The 14,738-nt window shown below is 48.3% G+C and overlaps 2 protein-coding genes across 3 annotated transcripts; one reads left to right on the top strand and one right to left on the bottom strand.

The window, feature by feature from the left end:
- Positions 1-8,162: 8,162 nt before the first annotated feature.
- LOC103639736 (putative leucine-rich repeat receptor-like serine/threonine-protein kinase At2g24130) lies at positions 8,163-11,744 on the bottom strand. Of its 2 annotated transcripts, XM_020544349.1 has the most exons (3): positions 11,564-11,744; positions 8,952-11,479; positions 8,163-8,827 (listed from the first exon to the last, which is right to left on the bottom strand). In XM_020544349.1, exons 1-3 carry the CDS (start codon positions 11,620-11,622, stop codon positions 8,406-8,408), a joined length of 3,009 nt encoding a protein of 1,002 aa, XP_020399938.1. In that variant the 5' UTR covers positions 11,623-11,744; the 3' UTR covers positions 8,163-8,405. The 2 variants fall into 2 exon arrangements, with proteins under 2 accessions (XP_020399938.1, XP_020399937.1); XM_020544348.1 differs by having other exon boundaries at positions 8,952-11,744.
- A 1,780-nt stretch (positions 11,745-13,524) lies between these two features.
- LOC103637970 (aspartic proteinase oryzasin-1) lies at positions 13,525-14,196 on the top strand. Its single transcript, XM_020544344.2, has 2 exons — positions 13,525-13,932; positions 14,038-14,196. The coding sequence occupies exons 1-2, from the start codon at positions 13,579-13,581 to the stop codon at positions 14,047-14,049; spliced, it is 366 nt and encodes a 121-aa protein (XP_020399933.2). The 5' UTR covers positions 13,525-13,578; the 3' UTR covers positions 14,050-14,196.
- Positions 14,197-14,738: the final 542 nt, after the last annotated feature.

Raw genomic sequence — 14,738 nt, 5'->3', positions numbered from 1 at the left:
ACTAAATAAAGTTTGTCGTCTAATACACCCTTAAAAGCTAGTGAACCATCACTTCTTCTAAAGACATACACATCTACATTTGTAAAAAGACAATTATATCCCATATTGCATAGTTGACTAACGGATAGCAAATTGTAACCAAGAGACTCAACTAAAAACACATTAGAGATGGAGTGCTCATTAGAAATTGCAATTTTACCTAACCCTTTTACCTTGCCTTGATTCCCATCACCGAATATAATTGAATCTTGGGAATCCTTATTCTTGACGTAGGAAGTGAACATCTTCTTCTCCCCCGTCATATGGTTTGTGCATCCGCTGTCAATAATCCAGCTTGAACCCCCGGATGCATAAACCTGCAAGGCAAATTTAGGCTTGGGACTTAGGTACCCAACTCTTGTTGGGTCCTACAAGGTTAGTCACAATTGTCTTAGGGACCCAAATGCAAGTTTTATCACCCTTGCATTTTGCCCCTAATTTCCTAGCAATCACCTTTCTATCCTTTCTACAAATTGCAAAGGAAGCATTCAAAGCATGATATATTGTAGAAGGTTCATTAACTTTCCTAGGAACATTAGCAACCTTTCTTCTAGGCATATTATGAACAAAATTTCTCCTACCAACATTTCAATCATGCACATAGGAAGAACTAGAAGCAAACATGGCATGAGAATCAAAATCATCATTATAACTCCTATAAGCCTTTCTAGTTTGTCTCCTATCATGGTACATAAAAGCATGGTTCTTTTTAGCACTACTTGCCATAGGGGCCTTCCCTTTCTCCTTTGCGGAGATGGGAGCCTTATGGCTTGTTAAGTTCTTGGCTTCCCTCTTGAAGCCAAGCCCATCCTTAATTGAGGGGTGTCTACCAATCGTGTAGGCATCCCTAGCAAATTTTAGTTTATCAAAATCACTTTTGCTAGTCTTAAGTTGAGCATTAAGACTAGCCAATTCATCATTAAGTTTGGAAATTGAAACTAGGTGTTCACTACAAGCATCAATGTCAAAATCTTTACACCTATTACAAGTTTCAACAATTTCCACACAAGATGTTGATTTACTAGCTACTTCTAACTTAGCATTCAAATCAGTATTGATACTTTTTAATTTAGAGATGGATTCATGACAAGTGGATAATTCACTAGAGAGCATCTCATTCCTTTTAATTTCTAGAGCAAGAGAATTTTGTGCACTAACAAATTTATCATGCTCCTCATATAAAAGATCCTCTTGTTTTTCTAGTAATCTATTCTTGTCATTCAAAGCATCAATCAATTCATTAATCTTATTAATTTTAGATCTATCTAATCCCTTGAATAAGCATGAGTAATCTATCTCATCATCATCACTAGACTCATCCTCCCTTGAAGAAGCATAAGTACTAGTATCATGAGTGCTTACTTTCTTCTCCCTTGCCATGAGGCAAGTGTGACGCTCGTTGGGGAAGAGGGATGACTTGTTGAAGGCGGTGGCGGCGAGTCCTTCATTGTCGGAGTCGGAGGAGGAGCAATCCGAATCCCACTCCTTTCCTATATGTGCCTCGCCCTTGGCCTTCTTGTAATGCTTCTTCTTCTCCCTTTTGTTCCCCTTTTCCTGGTCACTTTCATTATCGGGACAGTTAGCAATGAAATGACCAATCTTACCACATTTGAAGCACGAGCGCTTCTCCTTTGTCTTGGTCTTGCTTGGCTGTCCCTTGCGACCTTTAAGCGCCGTCTTGAAGCGCTTAATGATGAGGGCCATCTCCTCATTATTGAGCCCGGCCGCCTCAACTTGCGCCACCTTGCTTGGTAGTGCCTCCTTACTCCTCGTTGCCTTGAGAGCAATGGGTTGAGGCTCATGAGTAGGACCGTTCAACGCGTCGTCCACGTATCTCGCCTCCTTGATCATCATTCTCCCGCTTACAAACTTCCCTAGAACTTCTTCGGGCGACATCTTGGTGTACCTAGGATTTTCACGAATATTGTTCACCAAGTGAGGATCAAGAACGGTAAAGGACCTTAGCATTAGGCGGACGACGTCGTGGTCCGTCCATCGCGTGCTTCCGTAGCTCCTTATTTTGTTGATAAGGGTCTTGAGCTGGTTGTATGTTTGAGTTGGCTCCTCGCCCCTTATCATTGCGAACCGTCCAAGCTCGCCCTCCACCAACTCCATCTTGGTGAGCAAGGTGACATCATTCCCCTCATGAGAGATCTTGAGGGTGTCCCAGATCTGCTTGGCATTGTCCAAGCCGCTCACCTTATGGTACTCGTCCCTGCACAAAGAGGCTAGCAACACAGTAGTAGCTTGTGCATTTTTATGAATCTGTTCATTAATAAATATGGGACTATCCGTACTATCAAAGTGCATTCCACTCTCTACAATCTCCCATATGCTAGGATGGAGAGAGAACAAGTGACTACGCATTTTGTGACTCCAAAATCCGTAGTCCTCTCCATCAAAATGAGGAGGTTTACCAAGTGGAATAGATAATAAATGAGCATTAGTACTTTGAGGAATACGAGAGTAATCAAAAGAAAAGTTCGAATTGACCGGTTTCTTTCTCTCGTAGTCGTTGTGGTCGTCGTCCTTTTGGGAGGAAGTAGACTCATCGCTATCGTAGTAGATGATCTCCTTGATGCGTCTTGTCTTCTTCTTCTTCCCATCCTTGCGCCTGTGGCCCGAGCTCGAGTCGTTGGACTTGTCATCCTTTGGCTCGTTGACGAAGGTCTCCTTCTCCTTGTCGTTGATCACCATCCCCTTGCCCTTAGGATCCATCTCTCCGGGCGGTTAGTCCCTTTCTTGAAGAGAACAGCTCCGATACCAATTGAGAGCACCTAGAGGGGGGTGAATAGGTGATCCTGTGAAACTTAAACTTATAGCCACAAAAACTTGTTAAGTGTTAGCACAATAATCACCAAGTGGCTAGAGAGGAGTCTCAACAAAACACAATACCACAAGAGATCAAACATAGAGATGACACAGTGGTTTATCCCGTGGTTCGGCCAAGACCAACGCTTGCCTACTCCACGTTGTGGCGTCCCAACGGACGAGGGTTGCAATCAACCCCTCTCAAGCGGTCCAAAGACCAACTTGAATACCACGGTGTTTTGCTTTGCTTTTCAATATCCCGTTTGCGAGGAATCTCCACAACTTGGAGCCTCTCGCCCTTACACTTGAGATTCACAAAGAAATACGGAGTAAGGGAGGGAAGCAACACACACAAATCCACAGCAAAATGCGCACACACACACGGCCAAGAATCGAGCTCTAAAGACTATCTCAAAGTTCTCACTAGAACGGAGCTCGAATCACTGAGAATGACAAACGAATGCGCAAGGATTGAGTGTGGATGATCAAGAATGCTCTAAGGTTGCTTGGTATACTCCTCCATGCGCCTAGGGGTCCCTTTTATAGCCCCAAGGCAGCTAGGAGCCGTTGAGAGCAAATCTGGAAGGCCAATCTTGCCTTCTGTCGTCGGGTGCACCGGACAGTCCGGTGCACACCGGACACTGTCCGGTGCCCGATTTCCTTCCTAAAATGGCGTGGCCGACTGTTGCAGATCTGGGAGCCGTTGGCGCACCGGACATGTCCGGTGCACACCGGACAGTCCGGTGCCCCCTCCCGACCGTTGGCCCGGCCACGTGTCGCGCGCAGATTCCGCGGCCGACCGTTGGCCCGGCCGACCGTTGGCTCACCGGACAGTCCGGTGCACACCGGACGGTCCGGTGAATTTTAGCCGTACGCCGTCGTCGAATTCCCGAGAGCGGCCACTTCACGCCGAGTCAGCCTGGCGCACCGGACACTGTCCGGTGCACCACCGGACAGTCCGGTGTGCCAGACTGAGCTGAGTCTTGGCTGTACACAGCCAAGCCTTTTTCGCCTCTTTTCTTTTCTTTTGCTTTCTGTTTCTAACACTTAGACAAGTATATTAGTACACAAAACCAATGTACTAAGACTTAGAAACATACCTTTACTCTTGATTTGCACTTTGTCCATCCATGAGCATAAATTCACATTTAAGCACTTGTGTTGGCACTCAATCACCAAAATACATAGAAATGGCCCAAGGGCACATTTCCCTTTCAATATGCCGCTCACCATTCTTTCAGGTTGTTCCAAATGGATGTGAAGAGTGCTTTCCTCAACGGGCCAATAAAGGAGGAGGTGTACGTGGAGCAACCCCCTGGCTTCGAGGATGAACGATACCCCAACCACGTGTGTAAGCTCTCTAAGGCGCTCTGTGGACTTAAGCAAGCCCCAAGAGCATGGTATGAATGCCTTAGAGACTTTTTAATTGCTAATGCTTTCAAGGTTGGGAAAGCCGATCCAACTCTTTTTACTAAGACTTGTGATGGTGATCTTTTTGTGTGCCAAATTTATGTCGATGACATAATATTTGGTTCAACTAATCAAAAGTCTTGTGAAGAGTTTAGCAGGGTGTTGACTCAGAAATTCGAGATGTCGATGATGGGCGAGCTAAGCTACTTCCTTGGGTTCCAAGTAAGGCAACTCAAGGATGGAACCTTCATCTCTCAAACCAAGTACACACAAGACTTGATCAAGAGGTTTGGGATGAAGGACGCCAAGCCCGCAAAGACTCCGATGGGAACCGACGGACACACCGACCTCAACAAAGGAGGTAAGTCCGTTGATCAAAAAGCATACCGGTCTATGATAGGGTCTTTACTTTATTTGTGTGCTAGTAGACCGGATATTATGCTTAGTGTATGCATGTGTGCTAGATTTCAATCCGATCCTAAGGAGTGTCACTTAGTGGCTGTGAAGCGGATTCTTAGATATTTAGTTGCTACGCCTTGTTTCGGGATCTGGTATCCAAAGGGGTCTACCTTTGACTTGATTGGATATTCAGACTCCGACTATGCTGGATGTAAGGTCGATAGGAAGAGTACATCGGGGACGTGCCAATTCTTAGGAAGGTCCTTGGTGTCATGGAGTTCTAAGAAACAAACCTCCGTTGCCCTATCCACCGCTGAGGCCGAGTACGTTGCCGCAGGACAATGTTGCGTGCAACTACTTTGGATGAGGCAAACCCTCAGGGACTTTGGCTACAATCTGAGCAAAGTCCCACTCCTATGTGATCATGAGAGTGCTATCCGCATGGCGGATAATCCTGTTGAACACAGCCGCACAAAGCACATAGACATCCGGCATCACTTTTTTGGAGACCACCAGCAAAAGGGAGATATCGAAGTGTTTCATGTTAGCTCCGAGAACCAGCTAGCCGATATCTTTACCAAGCCTTTAGATGAGGAGACCTTTTGCAAGTTGCGTAGTGAGCTAAATGTCTTAGATTCGCGGAACTTGGATTGATTTATAACATACATGTGTTTATGCCTTTGATCATGTTCCTTATGCATTTTGTTGCTTAATTATGGTGCTCAAGTTGTACAAGCACTCCTCGGACCTCACAAGTCCGTTGCAAAGTGATGCACATATCTAGGGGGAGATGTGTTACAACTTGAACCTTTGAGACTAACTATGTGCTTGAGTTTGCTTGATTTAGTCTCGAAGGAGGATTGAAAGGGAAAAGGTGGACTTGGACCATGCAAGACTTCCACTGCACTCCGATGAACGAGTAACTCATTCCAAGTTCATCTCATGCACTCTTATTGCCTTTATATTCTTATTGAAGATTTTGGCGAGGCAATGGGGTTCTGGGGCCAAAATTGATCCCGTTTTGGTGCTTGATGCCAAAGGGGGAGAAAATAAAGGCCAAAGCAATAAATGGATCAGCTACCACTTGAGAATTTTGAAAATAATAGAATAGAGCTTTTGTTTTCAAAAATACTCTTATTGGCTCTTTTTTCAAAAGTTGGATTCATGTGGGGAGAAGTGTTGATTATGGGAAAAGGGGGAGTTTTTGATTATGGGAAAAATTTCACCTCGTCGTGATCTTTGATTTATATGAACCAAGCACACACGAATAACATGGACAACAGCTTACAGTCATAGTCAATCCAGTTTTTAATAAACCAGTTTTTATCTTTTAGTTAGGAGATGCCAACTTCTTAGTTTTTAAGAAACTGAGGATCTAATTTTTATAAACTGAGTCATAAACCGGTATGTTTGGAACCATCTCAATTTCTATAAACCAGTTTTTCTAAAAAGTGGGTGCTTCCAAATAGGGCCTTACTTGGACTTCATACGTATTCAAACCAACTTTGATATTAAAATGTTAATGTGAATTTTGATTGTCCAATATATAGTGTGCGCCTTTTAAAATAAGGTATTTATGAGTATAAATAAATATTTGAATTAAATCCTCTAATATCCTATCATTCTACAACAGCCCTAGAAATATAATACAATGGAATCTGCTCAAACGAAGTGAAATGTATTATTTAATTTTAAATGTTGCTTGCTTTTGAATATTCTATACATAGTCTTACATCCATGACTAATAATTTATTGCAGGATAATCTTAGGTACCTACAAGTACGATTAATACCAACACATAGATTTTTATTGCCAGAACAATCATTTTAGAAATTTGCAAATGAGTTTTCTTGCATTGTAAGTAATTTATCTGGTTTTGAGCTAAACTCTTAATAATATCATAGATCTTTAGCCATATTTTCTTTCATAATCGTCAGTGGGTGATTTTTTGTGGGTTAAGATTGCTGAAACAATGATTTTGCACAATCAAAGAATGATCTTTTCATTGTGCATAAAACGATGGGAAGTTGCATATAATGTGTTAGCTTCAATATTACTACAACAAAAGGATGATAATTACATTTGTTGAAATGGTAGAAAAATCAATAACGGATCATATACCCTCCTAGCGACACTGGACCAATGTAGCAGCAACACAAGAACCATTGTTATATTAATTGGCTTCCAAAAGAGCACATTATTTAGTGATTTTGCTTACTTAAGTTATTATGCTAATTTTTTAGAGATATTAGAAAGCATGTATCAAGTGTTGGTGTAAATTGGAATAAATGAAATAAATAAATGAACTATAGATTTGTCTTTTTTCCTATACATCAATTATAGTCCTCTAGAGCCTACGATTTTTTTGCGAACTTTTAATTAAAGTAGTTTGGCGTTCCTTACTTATGTGGGTGGTGTAAAATACATGTATCAAAAAAAGAATTTTAAATTCCGCTCCTCAGGTTGCACTGTTCTCTTATTGAGAATTCAATACTAAAGTTTTTAGTTTTCAAGATGCCGATTTTTGCCTTTGAATTATCTTCATTATGCACTGGTTGAAACTTCTATATACAATACAAGCACTTATATGACAAGTTAGGAGCAATATATGTCGTAAAATCATAATTAACTACGAGCAGTAAATCTAGTATTGATGATTAATACATATAGAAGGCAATTTCGAAAATATACTTTCTACTATTTTTAAACCGAAAACCGATAATAGGACTAGTACACTTTTAATTGCCTTTTATTGGGAACACAATAGCATGTGAAAAACAGTGTAATAATAGTTGCTTTTCAGTATTGTCATCCCCGTGCACACCATGCTACAAGTAAACATCCTTCAAAATAAAAATTATTTATGCCAACAATTGTATTTGGCTTGTCTCCGTTCATTATCTTATTAGATTATTATGAATAACAAAACTTTCTCAACGGGAAACAACGAAACAACTGATGTCAAAGATGATCTTCCACAACAGAAGAAAATCAGGAGTATCCACTCTCAGGGAAAAGCAAAAAATGATGCATGATAAACCAAGAAGACAAAGTAAAGTAGTAGATTTTAGAAGGTCTTGACTAGAGTAATATCTCTATATTTTCTATTTCGTTAAACACCGATAGCACTACATCTTTTAATGTATACAACCATGTAGCAGCAATAGTACTACATCTTTTGGTATATATAAGCATGTAGCACCAACAGCGCTACATCTTTTAATGTATATAAGCATGTAGCTATGGTAGTGATCTTACATTATAAACCAACAAGACATAAGTAATAAACTCCAAATCTAATGAGCTAATAAAGTGACATATATGTGAGTTAATATCTAACGTTGATCTTTTTTCTACACGGGAATATCTTACCATTTGCATGGCGGCGTGACAACGCAGCGCGTCGTTTTCTAGTACATAATGCGAAACATGGTTGGTGGCGAAGAAATAAATGTTAGAGTTAGAGCAAAATATACCGTTTAAATATTTTTTGAAACATATTGTACCGTTAATTTTTATGTTGTACTTTATCAAACCTACAAAATTGTAGTTTATTACTTCCCTGAACATGTTATTTGTACATACACACACGTTTATATGAACTAAAAATATGGATTTAAACATCAGTACCAAATTTTCAAAAAAAATCAGGATTTTTTATTTTGATTATAGAGCAGAAAACACCAGAATTCTAGACGGGGCTTGTATATGCCTGCATCTACATGTAAGGGCCAAAGGCCCACGGATCAGAAAGACGAATCCGTGGTAGAGTAGGAGCGCTCGCTAGCCGTCATCGTCGTGGCGGCCGGCGCGCCCAGGTGCCTGGCGAGGTCTTCCTTGAGGAGGGCGATCTCATGGCATACCTCCGCCATGGTGGGCCGGCCCGACGGCGCGTGCTGCGTGCACACGACCCCGAGGTCGATCAGCTCGGCCATGACGTCGTTCCAGATGCGCTCGTCAGCCACGGCGGACGCCGCGTCCGTCAGCCACGACTCCGCCACGACCCTCCCGACGTCGTGCGGGTAGTGCCGCTTCACCCAGTCGTGCAGCGTGAGCCCCTCCTGGAAGATCACGTCCGTCGGCCTCTTCCCCGTGATGAGCTCCAGAAGCATCACGCCGAAGCTGTACACGTCGCCCTGCGTCGACGGGTGCCCTCCCATTCCGTACTCTGACGAGCCATGCAAGAACAGAGCACAACGAAAAATGTTAAGCAAACGTACGCGACATGCATGGTTTAGATCACTGAACTTGATCAGTGAGTAAACTATATATAATCCAAAAACTGCACGCACCTGGTGCGATGTAGCCGACTGAACCTTGTAACAATCCGGTTATGGAGTTGCACGGGTCAGCCGAGCCGGAGCCGGCGCTGTCGGCGAGGTCACTGTCGCCGACGTCCTTGACCAGGCGGGCGATGCCGAAGTCCGCTACCACGGCCGTCATGTCGTCGTCGAGGAGGACGTTGCTCGGCTTCAAGTCGCAGTGCACGACGCGGACCGGCGCGTAGTGGTGCAGGTAGGCGATCCCCTCCGCGACGTCGCTGGCAATGGAGACCAGCTGCGCGAGGTCGAGGCCGCGGCCCGGCGCGCCGTCGGGCGGGTACAGGCGGCTCTCCAGGCTGCCGTTGGGCATCAGCGGGAGCACGAGCGCGTGGAAATCCGGCTGGCTGCACGCGGTCACCACGCGCACCAGGTTCCGGTGGCGCGTCCGTCGCAGCACCTGGCACTCCCGCTTGAAGCTCCTGCTCACCTCGCCGCCGCTCTTCGGGTCCAGCACCTTGACGGCGACGCGCGTGCCGTCACGGAGCGTCCCCTCGTACACGCGCCCGAACCGGCCCGCGCCGATGAGGCTCGCCTGCTCGAACCCGCGCGTCGCCTCGGACAGCTCCCGGTGCGACACCCTCGGGTGGTCTCCCTCCGCCGGCTCGTCGGCGTCGGTCAGCAGCATCGAGCGGCGCGAGTCTCGCCGCACGCCTGCTCGAGCTGCCAAGCGGCACGCGACGACACCGACGATGGCAGCCGTGAACGCGATGACCGTGATCACGACGGGCAACACCACGCGCCGATCACGAAGCGCAGGTCGGTGCTTCGCGCCACCGCCGCCGCCGCACCGGGCCAGACCGACCACGGACCCGCAAAGGCCGGCATCGCCGAGGAACGCGTTCGCCGGGAAGCTCTCGAAGGCCCCCGTTCCAGGCACCTCGCCGGAGAAGCCATTGAAGGAGAAGTTGACATGTCGCAACGATGCTGCCTTCTCCAGCGTCAACGGCAGCGCACCCGTCAGACGATTGTAGGACACGTCAAGAACCTCCAAGAACGGCAGGGCGCCTATGGTATCCGGGAGGCCGCCCTCCAGCGTGTTGCCGGAGACATTCAAGTACTCCAGCGCGACGCAGCTGCCGAGCTGGGGTGGTATGGCGCCCGACAACCTGTTCGACGACAGGTTGAGCACCTGCAGCATCACCATCTTGCTAATGGCAGCAGGGATCGTCCCTTCCAGTTGGTTGCCGGAGAGGTTCATGTAGAGCAAGCCACTGAGCGCGGACAAGTCCGCCGGGATCTCGCCCTGCAGAGCGTTGTGCGAGAGATCAAAATTCTGCAGGTCCACGCATCGCGCAAGGCTCGGCGGTATGGCGCCGGAGAGGCGGTTGTGACTCAGCACGAGCTCGCGGAGCTGGGTGAGGTTGGAGAGCGTGTCCGGCACGGCGCCGGTGAGCCGGTTGCGCGAGAGGTCGACGAGCCCTAGCCGAGGGACCGTGCCGAGGGACGGCGGGATCTCGCCGGAGAGCAGGTTGTTGGAGAGGTACAGCCGCTCGAGCCGCTGCATGGCGGCGATGCCCCGTGGAATCGATCCGTTGAGGAGGTTGTGGGACAGGTTCAGCGTGGTGAGGTTGGCGAGGTCGCTAAGGTTTGCCGGGATCGGGCCGAAGATGTTGTTGTACTCCAGGTGGAGCTGTTGGAGGCCGGGGGAGAGGCGGCCGACGACCGGCGGGATCGTGCCGGCGATCTCGTTCCAGGCGACGCCGAGCTCCTTGAGGCCGGTGCAGTTGGTCAGCGACGCGAAGAAAGGCTCCAGGTTGGTGTTGTTCTGCGGGCTCTCCAGGGAGTTGTACGTGAAGTACACGAGCTCTAAGTGCGGCATTCCGCCGAACATGTCGGACGGCAGCTCGCCGGCGAGGAAGTTGTTCTCCAGCAGCAGCCACCTGAGCTTGGTCGAGTTGGATATCGCGGGCGGGATGCCGCCGCTGAGGTAGTTGGACCAGAGGACCAGGAACGTCAGGTCCGGGAGCGAGCAGCCCCCTCGGATGGGAATCTCGCCGTCGAGCGAGTTGGACGAGAGGTCGAGGTACTGCAGGGCGGTGGAGAAGTTGCAGAAGATGGCCTCCGGGATGCGCCCGGAGAAGTTGTTCTCGCCGAGGTTGAAGTAGACCATCTCGCGAATGCGCGTGAGCTCCACCGGGACCGGCCCCTCCAGGTTGTTCCCGGAGAAGTCCAAGGAGTTGAGGCTGGAGAGGTTGCCGAGCTCGGGAGGGAGTCTCCCGGTGAACGAGTTCATCGACATGGCTAGCACGGTGAGGCGGGAGAGGCGCCCCAGCTCCGGCGGGACGCGGCCGGTGAGGAGGTTTCCGGAGAGGTTGAGCACGCAGAGGTGGGAGAGGTTGGCGAGCGCAGGGGAGACCTCGCCGGAGAGCTTCTGCTTGCTTAGCGTCAGGTTCACGACACGCCGCGTCGCCGTGTCGCAGGCGACACCGGTCCAGTTGCACACGTCAGGTGCGCCCCAGCCAGCGAGGGCTCCATTCGGATCACTGGACACACCGGACCTGAAGGATAGGAGCGCATAGCGGTCATCGTCTAACCCGCCGCCGGCAGCTGCCGAAACTACACCTGGGTTCATCGGGCCGTACGGGAGGAAGAGGAGAAGGAATGCGAAGAAGATGGTGGCGGACATCGGCGCAAGCTCCATGGAACCATGAGGTGCTGGATCGGGAGGTGGGAGTGGAGAGCTCTACACCTCTAGGCTGTAGCTGAAGACATTGGGCACAATGGAGAGACAATGCTTGCTGGTGATAGCAACGTTTGCTACACCGCTGGGGGTTTAAAAGGAGGGAAAAAGAGGCGCTTCCCCTGCCTAACTGCCGTCTGGCCTGAGGCCGGAGCCGTTACACATTGGCGCCAAGTTTTTGACTTGGCATCTGCTGGGACACGTGTCGGGACGCGACTGGTTTGCGCCGATGGTGTTTCACTGAAACGTGATGCCATGTATGAATGCGGAATAGTCTAACCGTTGATTATTAGCACGCAGACGAGGTAATTAGTATCGTGTGTGTTAGTGAGATATAGGCGGTGGATTAGTGGGCGCAATCATGTGCCGTGTGCGTGCGTACAAGAGGTGCCGCACTTCTCTGATTTTTTTTTGATGATTTCGACGTTGTTGTGCAATCAACTAAAAATAAACTGTTATTTTTCTCGATCCTAAATTTTATTCGTTTTAACTCTTGTCTATATTCAAATGAATGATAATGAATCTAAATACATATATAAATTATATACATTAGATTATATTTTAGGAGAGGAAGTATAAAAAACCAAAAACAAATTTTAATTGGGGAGAGGAAGTATATTTATTTCGATTTATCTCTGTATCTTTTTTTTCTTTCTTATCGAACAATAGAAATAATCATTCATTGTTTTTAATACGGATCAAATGTGTGATTTTGTCAATAAGATTTTTTATTATCAAAATTAAAAATTATAGTTTATACCTACATAAATTGCAATATATTGATTCTTCCATTTTTATAAAATATAGAAATGAATTTTAGCGAGTCACAAAGTACGGTGCGTGCGTGCCGCCGGCCGGCCGAATGGGCCCCACCGAGATTTGCACGCGTACGTCCACGGTGGAGACTGGAGAATGGAGATTGCCTTGTAGACCTGCGTAAACTGTGGTGATTAGCTGCTAGCCTGCTACTAGCTAGGTGGCTATCGATGCGCGCAAGCGTGTGTTTGTGGTGTGGACCGCCATTGCCTAAATCTAAAGCTTACGGCTACTGCTGCACCCGAGCTGTAATCTCTACTAACTATTAAAAACCTATTGTAGACTGCCCCCGCCTCTACGTCCGTCCCCTACCTATGCCCGCCCGCCCGCCATCCAGCCCGCCCGCCGCAATCCCGCAGCGGCCGCCGCGAAGGCCGCGAACCGCCCTCCCGCCCGCCCGCACGCCCTGCACCCATCCACCCGCCCGCACGCCGCAAACCTCGCCGTGACCATGGCGAACCGCCCTCCCGCCCGCCCCAATCTCCGAGATCCACAGGGACGCAAGACGCTGCTGATGGCAAAACCAAGGAAAACTCGCACCTCGGCTCCAGATCCACTCGTAGCCGCGTTCGGCTTCCGGGGTGTGCTGTGGTGGGGACAGCGGCGACGGGTGACGGGGTGGCCGGGTCGGGGTCGGGGTGGGGGTGCGGGCAGGGCGGTGGTACGGACGTGGTGGACATCGCGGCGGGCTTCTCTTCTCGTGGACTTACCACCGCCTTGACCGCGACTTGAATTGCTGGTTCGGTGTCTGATGCGGGCTCATCTGCTTGTTGCAATCCGCTTTCCCCGATTGATTCTTACGATTTCCAAGTAGTTTTGTGTTATCTTCTCTCTCTCTCTCTTTTGGGAAAAGGGGGTTTCAATTCTGTTGGGATCGACTCACCGAGTTTTGAGGTTTTTCGTGGGCGGTTTGATCCTCGGTCGATCCGATCTGTGGCAGGCTTTCATCAGATGTTGCAAAATTCGCTCGCAACCGTAATCGCAGCGTTATTGTCAGCCGCAAACAGTCCTTTTCTTGGTTGTACTGCACTTTCCCCACTAATGCATCTATTCGATCTAACCGGCCTTCGCTCCGCATTGGACTGTCGCAGATCAGCGACCATGGGAACCCGCGGCGTCGCCCTGCTGCTCCTCACGGTGGTGTTGCTCCAGGCGCTCCTCCCCGCGTCGTCGGAGGGCCTGGTGCGGGTCGCGCTGAAGAAACAGCCCGTCGACCAGAACGGTCGCGTCGCCACGTGCCTCTCCGTCGAGGAGAGGCAGCGCCTCCTCCTCCGCGGCGCCAACGCCCTGGGCTCAGGCGGTGAAGACGACTCCGACGTCATCGCGCTCAAGAACTACATGAACGCGCAGTACTTTGGGGAGATCGGCGTCGGCTCGCCGCAGCATAAGTTCACTGTCATCTTCGACACCGGCAGTTCCAACCTCTGGGTGCCGTCCTCCAAGTGCTACTTCTTGGTGCGTCTTGGTTCCTCCCCTTGCCTGGCCGAGGTTTTCCTTTTTTAGGACTTGGATGTGTTTTGTGCTAAGACTGGAATGTGCTTTTGTGCTGATGTGATGCAGATCGCTTGCTAATTCCACTCGCGCTACAAGTCAGGGCAGTCAAGCACTTACAAGAAGAACGGTTTGACTCTTCCTTTCTTGTGTTGTTACTGTATTGTTTTCCCGATTTTCTCGTTGTGGACTGAGATCTGCATCACTTTCGTCATACGTTTGTATTTCCCAGCTGGATTTTGATTGTTAGGTACGCAGTACTGCACATCCTCCTTGATGTGACGTCGACAGGACCTCATCTGTCTTCCCGTCATTAGAAGGCGCTACAACAGTCCATGTGTTATTAGGGGAAATGCGAAAGAGACTGCGGAGAGGAATAGGGGCCAGGAAGTTGCTATTCTGCAGTTTGGCATGTTTGGTTTGGTGGTGAAGTAAGGAAAGGGAAGGCAATGCAAGAAACCTTGGCTGGCCATGGACTTGTCACTTGTGAGTTGTGAATTTGTGATGGAGAAGTAGAAGCTCCTCTCGGGAACATGCTGGACCCTTCATGAAACTTCGTGCCTCCACCGGATTCAAGGGCTAGGTGAGAGCACCTAGAGGGGGGGTGAATAGGTGATCCTGTAAAAACTTAAACTTATAGCCACAAAAACTTGTTAAGTGTTAGCACAATGATTGCCAAGTGGCTAGAAAGGAGTCTCAACAAAACACAATACCACAAGAGATCAATCACAGAGATGACACAGTGGTTTATCCCGTGGTTCGGCCAAGAC

Source organism: Zea mays, chromosome 9 (assembly GCF_902167145.1).
Source record: "Zea mays cultivar B73 chromosome 9, Zm-B73-REFERENCE-NAM-5.0, whole genome shotgun sequence".
NCBI lineage: Eukaryota > Viridiplantae > Streptophyta > Magnoliopsida > Poales > Poaceae > Zea > Zea mays.
This window is presented reverse-complemented; position numbering and strand designations above follow the sequence as displayed.